The sequence below is a fragment of the Empidonax traillii genome, unplaced genomic scaffold, assembly GCF_003031625.1.
Source record: "Empidonax traillii isolate 1590-97213 ecotype Southwest subspecies unplaced genomic scaffold, ASM303162v1 scaffold330:size615109, whole genome shotgun sequence".
In the NCBI taxonomy this organism is placed as follows: domain Eukaryota; kingdom Metazoa; phylum Chordata; class Aves; order Passeriformes; family Tyrannidae; genus Empidonax; species Empidonax traillii.
Window position 1 is genome coordinate 452,533 of NW_020955523.1, and position 15,488 is coordinate 468,020.

Here is a 15,488-nt window from a genome sequence, read left to right on the forward strand (position 1 = left end):
AATGATGCCTCATACAGCTATTCTCACCTGTGCTACGTACCATCTTTCTGGTGTAGTACTGCATAGGCTGAGCTTGGGTGGATGAAATGAATGGCAAAGCAGTTCACAAGGTAGTGTATTTTAAAAGAAATTTCCAAATCAGTGATAGTACAGCCATATGCAGGGCAAATCTAGTCATCATTGAAGACAAAAATGGGTTCTATACTAGTTACACTGAGAATTATACCTAGCTTTAGTTTTAAGTCATGAGTTACTAACCATACAGAAAATATCTCCCAACTCAGAAAGTCCGTAAACACAAATGCTTGGAGACAAGGAAGCTAATCAGTGGAAATGTCATATATGTTTGCACTATCCAAGGCATCTTATTTAGTGGTATGGATCTATGACCTGACCCAGAGTGGCCACTTCTCTAGTTTGCAGCTTTCATACAATGGTGATCATACAAAATTATAACTCCACTTGCATTACTTAAAAATTATAACAGAGCAGTGGCAAGAAGAGGTTTAAACTACACTTTACCAAATGAGCCAAATATCTTTTATGTATCACACACACAAAGAGGAATACTTAAAGATTTAGCAAATTAGGATTAGTTCGTATTCCTCTCTTCTGTCTGATGGAGCTCTGTGTGTGATAAAGCCCGTGAAAAGGAATTGAACAGAGATTTCTGCATAGATTTCTCCAACTGTTTGGTACAGCTTATATTTGCTGTGTTCAGTGAGCATAAGCTGCAGATCGTGATTAGTGTGGATTCCCTAGGGTCCAGACAGCACAGACCAGTGGGGCTGAGCCCGTGGGATTCCAGAGCGATTTCTCTGAAGTAGAAATATTAAAGCCTTAAACGGTCCTGCCATCTAGTGGAATCCTCAGCTTTGCGAGGTTGTGCGAGGAAGCGAAGGGAGACAGTTTAAGAGACCTCAAACCCAGCTGCAAACTGGCCTGGTGAGAAGCCAACTGTCTCCAGCTAATCTGAGACGTTTCACTCCAGGGGTTTTGCTGAGGGCCCAGAACCTTGGTGCCTTTGCATTCAGAAATGTGGGTGATGGCAAGCAGGAGGCATCGTGTGTTCCAACCCATTCTGTTGTAAAACAGGTGCCTAAGCCTGGCTTGCAGCCTACCCAGCTTTGGGTGCCTGCTCTGCGATTTGGGCTGGGGTGTCAATACCGCCACAGCTGACTGGTTTTGACTTGTTGTTAAGGAGAACTCAGTTTCATCTTCCCAACCTGAAGCTGTTCTACTTTGGCTAGTAATTAGCGATAAATGCGGAGAGCTGTGACTTTATTTTGCTATTTTGGTTTATTTCCCTCTTCAGCCCAATGGGACCAGTTAATATCCCAAGATGGCTGGGAGTGATAGGAAGCCTGAAGGCTGTCACTTCACGTTGTCCTTGTGCCATGTCCTAATGCCAGATCTCTGGATTTTAGTGCAAGACTTGGATTTGATGGTTTGTTTGTGTGTCCGTCCCCCCCCCCCCCCATCCCCTGTGTGCTGTGGGCTTTTCTGTGTTAAACATATATTCAACAATTGCCTGCAGTGTCAAGGGCCCTGTGTGAGGATCTGGACAGTGCCTACCAGTGTTTTATTCCTGGCACTCTGCTGTGCAAGGATTGGTGGTGTAAATCCAGTGCTTACCATACAGTGTATGGAAAAGCTAATCTGTGGCTGGTTTAACCTTACTGTGTATTTTATATTTTGGTGTTTTGTTGGTTTTTTTTCCCAGATCCCTTGGGCATATTTGTAAACGATATACCAGCAGGGTAAACACAAAATGAAGGAGCGTGTGAACTGCTGTTAACCCTCAGCAGTATTTCAGATGTAGCTTTCTCATAATGCACCCATTTTCCTGAGGTTGCAGGAACACCTTTTCCCGAAGGACGGACGGGCTCCGCAGCCGTCAGGCGGCACCTCCAGCCCAGCGGGCACAAGATGGCGCCCGAGCCTTGACAGAGACGCGGCCGAGCCCTCGCCTTCCTCAGCCCTCGTCTCTGTCCATCCGCCGGCTCTCAGCGCCTCGGACACGGCGGAGTTCGCCTGTCCTTCAGGATGATCAGTAACACGACAAAGAGCGGCGGCTGTGCCGGCGCCTCGGCCTGCCCGGCGCTGCGGGACGGAGGACAGGGCTCCCCGCGGGCGCCGGGCGGTGCAGGCAGAGGGCGCCCCTGCTCTGGGCCGGCCTCGGCTCCCGCCGCCGCGTCCAACCTCTGGCCCGGCGGGTCATCCCCACACGGGCCCTGAGCGTCAGAACCCCCGAGGCTTCCAAAGCAGGGAGATTGGGCGGGAAACGCGCCTCCCCAGCAGCTCCTGCCAGTGAAGGGCAGGTGACCTCCCCTCGGAGGCGCCTCGCGTGGGGACTGCACCGGCGTCCCTCAGCGCAGCTAAAACAGCAGCACTACATCATTACGCCTCGCTCTCCAGCAGAGCTGTGGCTCCGCGGTCCCCAGCAGCCCCTCCATGGCCCAGCAGCCAGCCGCTCAGAGCTGCCCGGGGAGCCGGGATTTCTCCGGCAGCTACCCGGACATCCTCTGGCTTCCAACAGACAGCCGGGGATGAGCCAAGGCGTGCAGGGCACTGTAAACGAAAAGGGCCCTTTAAGTGAAAAAAACAGGAAAGCTTCCATAAGAGAACTACAGGTGTTGAACCTTCTTGTTCCTCCCACCAATTTTGTACCCATCTTCTATTTTAATTGCTCGACAATCCCATCGCCTTCCTTCCTTCCCTCTTAATTTCTCATCCAACTCCAGTCAAAGCTTACATCCATTTACTGCCTTATCTTCAGTGCTCACCCTTCACTTCACTCACATCTTCTTATGCCCAACATCAACTATTACTGCTTTCAACACAAGAAACTAGTCTCTTTAGTTGCCTCTGTGTTCACTAAAATGAGATGGTAAAAGGATGACCCATTACTGTTGCTCCCACCAAGTTCTGGGTAAATCTTACATATCAGACAGAAACATTAGAGACCCTTGAGCCAGTCTCTGAACAGCCCTTGTCTTGAACATGGAGAAATAGCTTCTGTAGAAAACAAATAGCATGTGATTATACAGAGATGGTGTTGCAATGTAAGAAAGTGCTGAAATAAGTGTCTTCTTACAGATAGCCTTTGAACTTTGTGTCTTTTTTTTTTTTTTTTTTTTTTTTTTTAACATGGCCTGTTGTGAGTGGAAACTTCTAGGTAAATTTATAAAGGATAAAATGAAATGCTGAAGTGTAAGAAGGAATATATTTAGGGACAGGGAGAAAACAACAGTGAAATGGACTTAAAGGCATGAAAGTTGTGCCATGTTTCTTCTCCATAGCACCTTCTTTTACCAGAACAGATGAGCCCGTTATGATGCAAGCAAGTTAGCCTGCTCCTGCACCCTCCACTGGCTCTGGACTCTGGATGTTTTGAGCTCTGGCTGCAAGGCTGATCAGCCACTCAAGAAAGTTTCAAAGGTCTGGAGGAAGATGCTATTAGAAGCTTTGTTTAAATGTTACAAGATTAGTTATTCATTTAGGCTGTAGAGGATCTGGACTGTTTACTACTGCCACACAGAGAGGCAGTGTTTTGAAACACTGTTTTGAAACGTTTTGAAACACACGAATGTATAGAATTAAAGGAATACTGGCTGTATCTATACTTCCCCTCTGGTGCTTATTGCAGTACAGTCCAGAAAGTGAGTCCCATGATTACCTAGGCAGGGACTGCATGCCTTTTTTCCTTTCTATGCATATCTTTATCTTTTCTCCTGGTAGACTCTGGATTTGGCAAAGTGCAAAACCACACTTAGCAAGTGGGATGTGATTTTAAGTTTCCTGGTATAGACTTGCTTATTTCAACCATCTCATGTGATTTCTTGCATAATCCAGGATATAGAACTTCTCTGAATTACTTTCTGCATCATGTTCAATGGCTGTGGTTATTAGCATAGTTTACAACTTGCAGGGATAAAAAGTCTTGTAAGGCAGTTTGAAAGTTGATCAAAGGGTTAAGTCTCCTGACAGCTAATATGCACTTCATTTTTAATATAAATTTATATAAATTTTATTATAAATTTATTATAAATTTCTGTTGGCCTAACTTTCAATGACTGTAGTTTTGTATACCAGACTGAAGAGACCACTGTTTCTTTGGGGTAGTCTCCAAACAGCCAGTATGACCTAAATTTTCCTGAAGTTTGTCTTGATGCTAGTCCCTATTTAAAGCTAGTAATGAGCTATTTTAACTCTACAATGGTTCAAGTTGCTTTAGAATTTTGTGTTCCAGGAAGTTTATGTGTTTAGACTCATGAAAACTCAGAAATTACTCAACACTTGGTCACAAACCAGTGTGTAAAGTAGGGATATAGTTGCACTATTAAATGAATCAAGTTAGGTGTGTAATTCCAGCTAGGTAACCCAGCATGAGATTTCATTTCAAATGCCTGATCTGTGTCAGGCATTTGTTCATCCATGACCAGCCCATAAATTGATAACATAATTAAATTATTTATCAAGACTGTGGAATTCAGACATTTCTCCAGGGTGTGTTAACACTGCATTTTAGAACTTCAGAGAAAATGGCTTCCTCCAGGGGAGAGATTTTGGTTTAGAGGACACAAACTGAGAGGAGTGGTGGCTCCAGCTGCATCTAGGGGATCATATCTGGCTCCAGCAGGCTGTGACTGTGTCCTTTAAGTCCACAGCTGAATGGAACAGAGGAGGACCTTAGAAATATCCAAATGCAGGTAGTTAATGAGCTGAGCTTTAATTTTGCGTCTGTTCTTTAAACTCAGTAGCTGCTTTCCTAAACTTGAAATTTAGTCAAATAAACCTGATTTTACTTTTTATCTAAATCTCATCTGGTGTTGCAAGTGATTTCAAGATAATGAAGAAAATGCAATGCCTCAGTATGGATAAACAGAATGAAGCTACATTGAGCTATTCCAAAAATTTCTTAAATCCAACCCTGCAGACTACACAGTTGTCTTTCGTTATGCTGAAAGGATTTAGCTTGAGATTGATTACACTGAATTCCAAGTAGTCACAATAAGTAAGTATTTAGAGCCTCCATGGTGTGTACTAGAGCTATAGAAAGAGAATATGACACTAATGACGTATGTCAATTTAAACTTGTACCTTTAACACTGTAAAATTTATATTGATGGTGATAAAATTCATTCCCTCCTTTGCTATAATACAGAATCCTTGGACCTTAATACAGAGTGTGTTTCAGCTCCACTAATATTCTCACTGGTATGCCCTGAACACCAAATTCACACATAACTCTCAGAATCAGTTGCAACAAGTCAAATATAAGTCATCTAATCTCCTTAAATCTATGTGCTATTTTTCTGGCTTTCCACATAAGGATTATTTTAATTTAGTATGTTCCTCTTATTCATATGTCTCCTAAATTTCTCTGAGTCATTATTACCCCTGAAATAGTCAATTGCTTATTTATAAGACTATTTCTTTCTTCCTCAGTGTACGACCTAACATTAGCACATGCTGAACTTGTAGTCTGGAAAGCTAATTACTTGTATTGATTTTACAATAACTAGACTGCTACTGTAAGTGACACCCTGTATCACACATTTCTGTTACATTTTGGAGGCTTTTAAATAGTTTTTCTACTCTTAAATACAAAGGAAAACAAAGACAAATATTAAAATTAAAAAGGCATAATGGCACGAAGTTAAAGTAGCTGCATCTTCAGTTAATTGAACTGGAAGCCAGGAAGGTGGCTGGCTTTAGTGCAGGCTAATTCTTTGAGGAGAACCTGACTTGAGTCCACTAAATGAGTTTATACAGTAATATTAGACAACAGATAACAATGTCCTGAAAGCCTTTTACATGCAGAGAAGACCCTGGAGATACTTCATAGCATTTGCTTACTTCTTTAAACCATTGTCGACCAGCTGTCCTCTTAGCTTAAACCAATCCGAATATATGTCTAATAGTTCATAATGAGGTATTAGTGGGTATTTACTTTCCAGGACTCTCCTAATCTCATGTCACACCAATTTGTAACATAAGAGAGAATCTGCAAGAATGAAATGCATGATCACAGACCACTTCATTTTCACCAATTAGACATCAACACCAGAATTAGACCTTAAGATGACTTGTGTCTAATGTTAGACTGTCCTGGCACTATTTTGGTTGAGCTTCTACAGTGGCAGGAAGCCTGCTGAACATGCTCCTAAATTTTGCCTACGGTATGCCCTGCTCTTTGAAGGGATATAGTATAAACATGCCTTTCCTGCTCCTGCCTGCATTACCTTGCACCCTGCCTATCATGTGGTCTGCAGCTCCAGCAAAGCCCTTCACAGGGGATTTATGCAGCACAAGACTGGATTCATACAGATGCTTTGTACCTGGGACCATTCTGCGACCAATTCCTTTTGCAGCTGCATAATTGGGTGTCTTCTCCATAAGGCATTTGTTGAAATTGGGATTTCTAAAGAGCTGCTCGTCAATAGAGTAAATAAACCTAGGTATTTTCTGTGATTCACCAACAGCACCGAGATGGTTTATTTTTATTAAGGGGATTAGCAAATCTCTCAGACAGCTAGAGAGCATATGAGATAATTTTAGTTAAGGACATTCTACTGTCCTATTTGATATTTGGTTTTTCTGGAGCACCAAAAATCAAATCACACTCAACCCTGATGTAACATCATCCTATCTGACACAATAGCTACTAAAATCTGTTCATTACTGTGTTGCACTGAGATCAAAACTGCACAGAGATTCACAGTGGGGCTTCAAAAAAGCTTAAAACCTGATAAGAATACCCTAGTCGGCTGTCCGTAAATGGAGGAAACTTCTTCTTTCAGCTGCACATTATTTTCAATTTCCATAATTCAGAAGCAAATAGTCCCTAATATGTTGCACAATGCTAAGAGTTTAAAGAAACACCTAAGTCAGTTAGGACCCTGAATCCTGTTGGTTTTCAGTGGGATTCAATACATAAAAGGCCTCTGAGTGCCTACATCTGCTTTTGTAGCAGAGCAGTTAGGCCCTGGTATCACTGCTGCCTTTTGTTGCACACATGGATACAAGATACTCTGCAGTTCCAGGGCCTTTACTGTCTGGAACACAGAAATGTTTAAATGATGCAGTCATCACTAAATTATCTGAAGACCTTATAAAATAGTATCCCCTTAACTACTGATCAAACTTGACAGAGTAATACGCTGTTCCTGGCTATTGTACTGTAAGATGGTGAAAGGGTGGAGGTTTAACTGAATTGGTGTAGCAAGAGTGCCCTGCCTGCATTAGATCCAGTGAGCTACAGAACAGAAGGATAGATAAACCTGACTTCAAACACTAACTGCACCAAATTCACTACAGTTTTACAGCCTTCAGTGACTGGCTGTAGTGATTAGATGCTCAGCAGCTCCTGATATTGGTTGTGAGGAGTACACATGACAGAACCTCATGGTCAGACTTTTCTACCACAGGAGCCTGGTGGCCATCCTGTGGTGCCCCCTTCCTCCTCTTTTTTTCTTTTTCCCGAACAAGTGAATTTTTTTCTTTCAAGTACAGGATGAAGGCTGAACGAGGCTGACAGCCTCCATCTCTGAATGTCTGAGGGCATGTGAAGCAGGGATATAACAGAGGGGAAAGGTAGCTAAAAGCAGGGTTTGTGACCAGTATTTGAAGGCTGAAGGTTAGAGTAGCCTCACATTCACCCTGAATGGCCTTTGGAAGCAAAGATTACTCATTACACAGGGATATGTTGCCACAGCATTTTCATCTTTCAAGCAGACCTTGCACATAAAATGCAAATGTGCCTACTTAGACTGCTCAGGTGTTATGGAGTTTAGTGTAAAGGAGAATGAATCCCTTCAAGTTCAGAGAGGAATCTCGAGGTAGCTTTCATCACACAGGCATTTTACAGGGGAGTACAGAGTCTGTCAAAACCATCAAACGGCTGACAGCACAAACAAAACTCCAAGCTGGTCTCTTGTACAGCAACCTAAAATGCATACCAGGTCAGTGTGCTTCACACTGCAATCTCCATTCCAGCCTTAGCAAAGCATTTATACAGAGTAAGATGATAGTGGTAAAATAATTTAGAATTTAATATCATAGAATCATAAAATTATTTGGGTTGGAAGGGATCATCTTCATCCGACTCCCACCCCCCCATAGTCAGGGATACCTTTTACTAGGCCAGGTTGCTCAAAGCCCCATCCAACATGACCTGGAACAGTTCCAGGAATAGGGCCTGGAACAACTACAACTGCCTACAACTCCTGTGGGCAACATGTTCCAGTGCCTCACCAACTTCACATGTTTGGCTGAAAAATTATCATCCTCAGGAAGGGAACAGGCCTATTATACTAAAGGAAGGGAATAACTCAAAGCATGAGATGTAGAAATGATGCATCAGGGGCTTTAAATTTGTTCCCTATAAGTGCAGAGGAAGAAAACTGACACAGACATTGTTGAGGTTGACAGGTCTTAAATTTAATCTGCTCTAAAGGCAAGATGTGACTATGTTCCTGTGCACTAGACAAATTTCTTGTTAATATCTAATCTAAACCTCTTCCAGTTTAGAGCCATTTATCCTTTGTCCTATCACTGCATGCCCATGGAAAAAGTCCCTTTCGAGCTTTCTTGTAGTCTGCATTAGGTACAGATGCATCTCAGGTGAAGTAGGTAAGTGATGAGGTCAGTTTGCACGTCCTTGTGTGTCAGCTGACTGGGTGCCAGCAATGAGGCTCTGTGAGACCACCACAGTAGAGTCTGGCTATGAGTGGTGGGCATTTTTTGCTTGATAATGTTACTGTATTGAGGAAACACAACCCCCAAACTGAACTGGAGCGGGGGATGACATGCATGCACAATATCAAACCCATGTGCCCTGTGCCGTGACAGTGCCAATCACAAAGTGTATTTCTCATTCATTGCAGAGGGTTTGACTGACTACTGACAACATGAGGTTGGGGAACATCTGTGGGAGATGCACCACTAAGGCTGGTATTCTCTGCAAACTTTGGAGGTAGAGCATTACTCAACTTTGACCAGAAAAAAAAAAAAAGAGGATTTGATTCCTTTCAGTCTGATGAACAACTTGGAGGTCTGTCATTTCAAGTGATGCTCTAGTCTCCCTGGCTTTCTGAGCACTGTCTGAAAAGCCTCAAAAAAGCTGGTCAGAAGAGGCAGTCAGACATAAATTGAGCAGCTGCAGGAGGGCACTTTTTGCTTCAAAGTAAGTGGACGGAAGGTTAAAGAGAAATTGATGCACTAGTTTGTAACGTTAGGTTATGAAGACTAATGAAAACTGTGTTGTGTGGTAAAAGGAATCAGGATTATATTCCTGGGATTAATTCAGAGAAGGTTTAATTCCTTATGAGGACAAGTGAGAAATGGCAAATTAAATTAAAATCCCATCAGAAATCATCATTTGCCCTACACTCAAAGAATGTGCCATACTACAAGAACCTGAAAGAAATGCAAATGATGGTCAAAAGCTAAATTAAAAATATTAGGAAAATATTCATAAATATTTATATTTTGTATGGCTGAACCAGGTAAAAAATTGTTGAGGTTTTGTTCCTGAATCACACAAATTCTCTTTCACTTAGTCCCTGAGTTTTGTTACCAGAGCTGAAGTGCTTAATTCAGTATTCTGGAATCCATCCAAGTCATAGGTCTGGAAAAGCTGACACTGTGGTGTGTCCCACAAAGACAGGCTGCTTTCTGAAAAACATTCGAGAGCAAGATGATCACCTAGCATCTTAAAACGGTTTAAAAGAACAATTAGGAAGAAAACATTCCCTCTCTTGCAGTGAAAACAAAAACAAAAACAAACCCCAAAACAAAAATACACCCACCAAAAAAAAAAAAATCACCAACAAACCCCCCAAGTTTTAATTTATTTTCCTTCTTTCTTCATTCTTAGTCTCCAAATGCTGCCAGTTGTGGGGGCAAGATGCTGTTTCCAACCAGCAGCACCAAATGCCAAGTTCAGACAGCATCTATATAGATGCCGTGATGGGTAAAGGGATATGCACTTGGCCAACACCGAACCGGGTTGGAAAATCTTCATGGGAAAACTCAGTAGCGTTATGATCCCCAGTAGAGTCTTTCACGTTGGGTACCCGCTTCTGTGTTTCCCCACCGTGTTACTTTACATTTAGGGACAGCAACGGAGGCAGACGGGGGTGCCCCCAGGGAGGCTCGGAACGGTGCCTCAGGCTTCCCTCTCCCCTTCCCCTCCGCGTCCCGCCGTGTGCCCCGGCCGGGCAGCACCGCACCCCTTCACCGGGGCGGGGAGCGCCCTCCCCGGGCGGCGTGGGGCGTCTCCGCGGGGCCGTCAGGGGCGGATCGCGGCCGCCCCCCACCCCCGGCCCCCCGCCGGGCGCTCGCTTTAAATGCGGGGCGGCGCGGTAGGACCGGCGCTTCTGCCACTCCCTGGCACTGCGCTCGGAACACGCAGCCGGCCGCCATGGTCGAGGCTTTCTGCGCCACCTGGAAGCTGGTGGACAGCCACAACTTCGACGAGTACATGAAGGCACTGGGTAGGTACGGCCGGGAGGCGGCATCTTTTTAGGAGACCTTGGAATTTTGCACCTTACTAAAAATAAAGGCAGCAGTGGGGGTGATGAGGGGGCGTGCTTGAGATGGCTGTGCTTCTATGCCCAGAGCTACTTCGCTGCGGGTTATTCAGCCGCGAGGGGCGGGTGTGCTTGCGTGGGAACCGTCCTGCGGGTGGAGGCTCCGGGAGATGGCCCCGGGCGAGGAGAAGCGTGTGAAAGACGGGCACATGCTGCTTGCCGATAAGCTGGAAACAAACAAACACAAAAGAAATCATTATGCTGGAGTGATAAGGAACTGAAACTCAGAGCAGCAGAAGCGATCGAGGCCGTGCGAGTGACCGCGGACAGGGTGCGGTGGCGGCGAGGGGGACGCGGAGCTACAGCCGGGATGCGGGGGGGGGGGGGGGGGGGGGGGGGGGGGGGGGGGGGGGGGGGGGGGGGGGGGGGGGGGGGGGGGGGGGGGGGGGGGGGGGGGGGGGGGGGGGGGGGGGGGGGGGGGGGGGGGGGGGGGGGGGGGGGGGGGGCAGTACCGATGGATACTGTCGGTACCAGGGCACAAGCGAAGCAGAAAGCAGCATTTCATAGGGGTAGCTTACAGCTACAGGAGAGATTTCTGTACCTCGATGTGCGGCAAAAAGAAAAAAACCCGAAGATCTGATGGATTTCTCTTTGTCCTTGAATGGTCTAGGAGTGGGGTTTGCAACACGGCAGGTGGGGAATGTGACTAAACCCACTGTGATTATCAGCAGCGAGGGGGACAAAGTAGTGATCAGGACTCAAAGCACTTTCAAAAACACAGAAATCAGCTTTAAACTTGGAGAGGAATTTGATGAAACTACTCCCGATGATAGAAACTGCAAAGTAAGTGAACTCTGGGTCTGCGGTGGCCTCTTTTTTCTCTTCTTCCTTCCCGCCCCCGAGGCTCTATCTTTGGTAGGGTCAAAGGGAAAAAATGTAACTTCTGCTATTAGTAGTTGTAGCACTGCGAAGGACGGGGGGAATAAAAGGTCAAGATTGCATCTTGTTTGCCCAGCCCGCATACGGTCTTGTCTGAATGAACGTGTCCTTTCCCCAGTCCCCTGTCTGCCTTCCAGTGTCGACGAATTGTGTTAGCTGCCCACTTTTCTCTCAGTCCAAATACAATTTGGCATAACTTTTTTTTTTTTTTTCCAGTCGAAACAATTAAATTCCCTTTTTTCCTGCACCTTTGGGGGCTTAACATGAAACGTTATCCCAAAGCACATCTGACACAGGTTCTTGGGAGACTGGAACACAAAGGAAACTACTTTTTCATCCTTTGACACAAACAAGAATTGTGTGGAGTTCATGCTTAAAACAAGGATGATTCATAGCCTTGGCTTGAAAATGGCTAGGACTACTTTATAATTCTAGATCCACATCCATCTATTGAAGAGAATTCAATAGAATGGTGAATGTGTGAGCAGAATCCCAAATATCCCAAATAAATGAAGGTCTTTGTGTTTCTTGGTATCTCACAGTCAGTTGTGACCCTGGATGGAGACAAGCTAGTGCACGTACAGAAATGGGACGGCAAAGAGACAAACTTTGTGAGAGAAATAAAGGATGGCAAAATGGTAATGGTAAGTATAAAGCTCACTGAGCATTCGCATGCACCGCTAACACTTCTCACTTACCCTTATCTCAAGCTTTGTGAACAGACACAAATCCTTAAACTAATTGGTGGGGAAAGCTAGCAGGGATTTTTCAAATAGTTGTTTTTGTGTCTTGTCTTAGTGACAACTAAAAAATTGCTAGTGGTTTTAGGCGAGCCTACCTATGGATTTCCAGAATGTGTATGTTCTTTCTAGACTTTTATGTAAGTACCCAAGAAAAAAAGTTCTGGTAATGATACTACATTCTTGATTATATAGGAAATTATCTGTTGCCTGTGATATTTCAGACTTCTTTGTGTGTGCACACATAAAGAATTAATTACTCAAAACAAGTATTTCCCTGTGAAAATAAAATTACAATATTACAGGAGGTAATGGCATTTTCATATTTAATAATAAAGGCTTTAGTTCTCCTATCTTGTTTATAAACTACAATAAACAGCAACTGTGTGGAGAAAAGTCTCACTTTAAATACATGTTATTTTCCTGACTTTTCAGAAACAGGAGTATAGGTTGAATAAATGTTGTAAGTTACTGTAGCTAATGTCCAGGGTAGCACTTCTCCTGCTTATTTTTGGCACTGAGATGTAGCTTTCAAAAAAATGTTTTCAGCTATACTATTCTATCAAAGGTGGTTGCTGGAGTTAGCTTGTTTCCTGCATACTTCGGAGAGTATCTACATGGATGGAGACTTGCAAATAATACAAACTTTAAAGCATACAGTCAGTGCAACACAATGTGGCAAGCAATTCAAGGGAAAACACATGCTTTGCATTTTGAAATAGCTACACATATACAGAAAACCTTTTTCTTTGGAATTTGGAATTTTCTGAGGTGCCCTGTTCTACTTCAGGAAATACCTCCAGAATGCAGCAACTATAGTATCTGCTAGTTCTAGCTACATAAGGCACAGAATGCTTTTTTTTAATGCAAGGTTCTCCTTAAGTATATATCTATGCATAATAGTCATGGCTAGGCTTCGCGAACGAAGATTTGAGAAGGGCTCTACCCACACTTGCTACAAGCGCGCTGATGGCTAAAAAGGCCAATGTGAGATAGACAAGTCCGGTTGCAGAACGTACAGCAGAGAGACTCCCCAGGTGATATCAACAAGACGCGATTCTTTGCATAATGGTATCGAATAGGGGTATAGAGGACTGGGAAATTTAGACTGCACATCTTGGTGTGATCAGCTTTGGGAAAACAAGTGCTAAATCTGTATTAAAATAATGCTATATTAAACAAATTAAATTCTAACCTCACTTGCGCTGCCTTGTAAATGTGCATTATGTGCTTCTTGGGTGTAGCAAGTAGCAGTGAGAAAGTTTCATTTCTTATGGAAACTATAACTAAGGCTTTGCTGCTTCTTCATTTAAAATGTCAATCTAGACCAATTTGGTTTTCTATAAATTACATAATGTAAACCAAACTTGCTCTAGCACGACCCCCATAATATGTGTTATTACAGAAAATGGTCCAGCATCTAACATGTCTGTCTTTTCCTTGGACTTGCAGACTCTCACTTTTGGTGATGTGGTTGCTGTTCGCCACTATGAGAAAGCGTAGAGTTTACGTGACCTCTGTCCAGATGTTACTTCTGCTGGATGGATTAATGTCCCGTCCCTAATCGAACATAGCTAAAATGCACATTTCTGGCATGAAAGGTTAATAAAGAGTTTTGGGGAGTGTTTTTTATAAAAAACCAACTTTATGCCATCAAATTGGCATGCTTGTGCTCTATCGTGAAACAGGTTAAACTTGGCATTAAATTTCTGAAACACTTGCCTCTTTTTTTTTTTTTTTATTACAGTAAATGGAAAATATGTGAATTGTTTTGGAATGCAAATCAAAAAGAAATTAAAACATTTTTTAAACCTGTGCTCCTTTGGCATTTAATGAGCAAATATTCCAGTGTTCTGGAGGGTGGTGTTCAAAGTTCCTTTTCTGAGGTTAAGGATGGAAAAGCATGCAGCACAATGATGCAGCAGCCTTTCTATGTGGTGTAGAGTATTTCGGGAAATGAAAAACTGACTTCAGTGGCTTCTTTTTGCTGGAGAAAGATAAAGTCCCTGTCTTTATGTAGACAAAGGAGTAAGATGCTCAAGCCAGTTTCAGCTCTACTCTTCACAGGGAGTTTGTTTCCCAGTGCAGGCTAAGGTCAGTAGACAGACAGACCTTGATGCTGGGGCGATCATGGAGTTTTGGGTTTAGTAGTTAAGAGAGTTTTTAATTTGTTTTGATAGGTTTGCTTTTTTGCTTGTAGTGTTTTGTTGGTTTTGTTTGTTTTTGCTAATGTGCAAATATTGAAGCCTTTCACAGGGTCAGATGAAAGGGTCAACACAATAAATAACTTTCAGTCTCCACAAGGATGGCAGGGAAACAGTACAAGACAAACCTACTAAAATTCCCTTCCCTGAGCTGTTTTTTCATAGCTACTATGCTGCTTAAAAATATAAATTAAAACCTTATGCCTGACCAATATTTCCTTAAAAGGGTAGAGTGAGAAAACTTGCCTTATGCCTCAGATTATTAGGAAAATTGAAATGGGTTGTTGGCAGCAGGGAGGAGATTTTTTAGAGAGTCCATGTTTTCTACACACATTTTCTGAGTTAGTGAACCACATGGAGATGTAGCTACCTATAGCCTTGCATACAGGCACAGCTGAGCCCAACTCCCAGGCCTAATCCTGCACTGTGTCATCCTTCAGGTCTCCTATGTGATATCATGGAAAGAGGCTGCTGACTTCCCTGGATAGGTAGGATAATGTGGGTAGCTCATTTCATTCATCTGATAAAAGTTCAGACATAATTAGCACCTAACCCACACAACTATAAAATTCAATGTTATTAACTTTATTTTTTCACAAAAAAGCTGTCTGAAAGGAAGATTCAAGACTGTTTTGTGGGGAACACTACACATCTAGAAGAGATCCCTTAATTATGAACCACTGAAGATATGTTTTATTTGGTGGCTATTGATAGTTTTTAAAATCTAGGAGCAAACATTTTTCATCAGAGAAATGGAAAGCAGAACTTGCTCCAGTGGTACAGTGGTATGGGGAGCTGTTCTGGGCTGCTTAGCTGCTACAGTTCAAGTTATGTTTAAGCAGCATCTTCTGCCCTTCAGTTTTATTAGCTCATTTAATCCTCAGCTTCAGTATCTGATGCAGCTTTCATCTGCCTTCCTTCTGTTGCCTGCGGGTGCACTTGCCACATTACTGTCCTTCCCAGCCACCCCTTCTGAGAAAGGTGGGAACAGCTGCCTTTCCTTCTTCACTGGGAAAAACAGACTTGCCTCCCCAATATTGGCATTCATCTTCACAACAAGTGACTTG

The 15,488-nt window shown here is 43.4% G+C and overlaps 1 protein-coding gene and 1 long non-coding RNA gene across 2 annotated transcripts; both read left to right on the forward strand.

Annotated features, from left to right (window-relative positions):
* The first annotated feature begins 1,696 nt into the window (after window positions 1–1,696).
* Window positions 1,697–14,589, forward strand: LOC114061361. Its single transcript, XR_003572101.1, has 3 exons — window positions 1,697–1,709; window positions 4,509–4,511; window positions 14,418–14,589. It is a non-coding gene; the product is annotated as an uncharacterized LOC114061361 (long non-coding RNA).
* Window positions 10,367–14,033, forward strand: FABP7 (fatty acid binding protein 7). Its single transcript, XM_027891778.1, has 4 exons — window positions 10,367–10,502; window positions 11,209–11,381; window positions 12,020–12,121; window positions 13,670–14,033. Exons 1-4 carry the CDS (start codon window positions 10,430–10,432, stop codon window positions 13,718–13,720), a joined length of 399 nt encoding a protein of 132 aa, XP_027747579.1. The 5' UTR covers window positions 10,367–10,429; the 3' UTR covers window positions 13,721–14,033.
* Window positions 14,590–15,488: the final 899 nt, after the last annotated feature.

Coding starts and splice junctions, on each gene's coding strand:
- FABP7 (XM_027891778.1), top strand. CDS start 10,430: ATGGTCGAGGCTTTCTGCGCCACCTGGAAGCTGGTGGACAGCCACAAC. Junction 11,382..12,019: donor CCGATGATAGAAACTGCAAA/GTAAGTGAACTC, acceptor GGTATCTCACAG/TCAGTTGTGACCCTGGATGG. Junction 12,122..13,669: donor AGGATGGCAAAATGGTAATG/GTAAGTATAAAG, acceptor TTGGACTTGCAG/ACTCTCACTTTTGGTGATGT.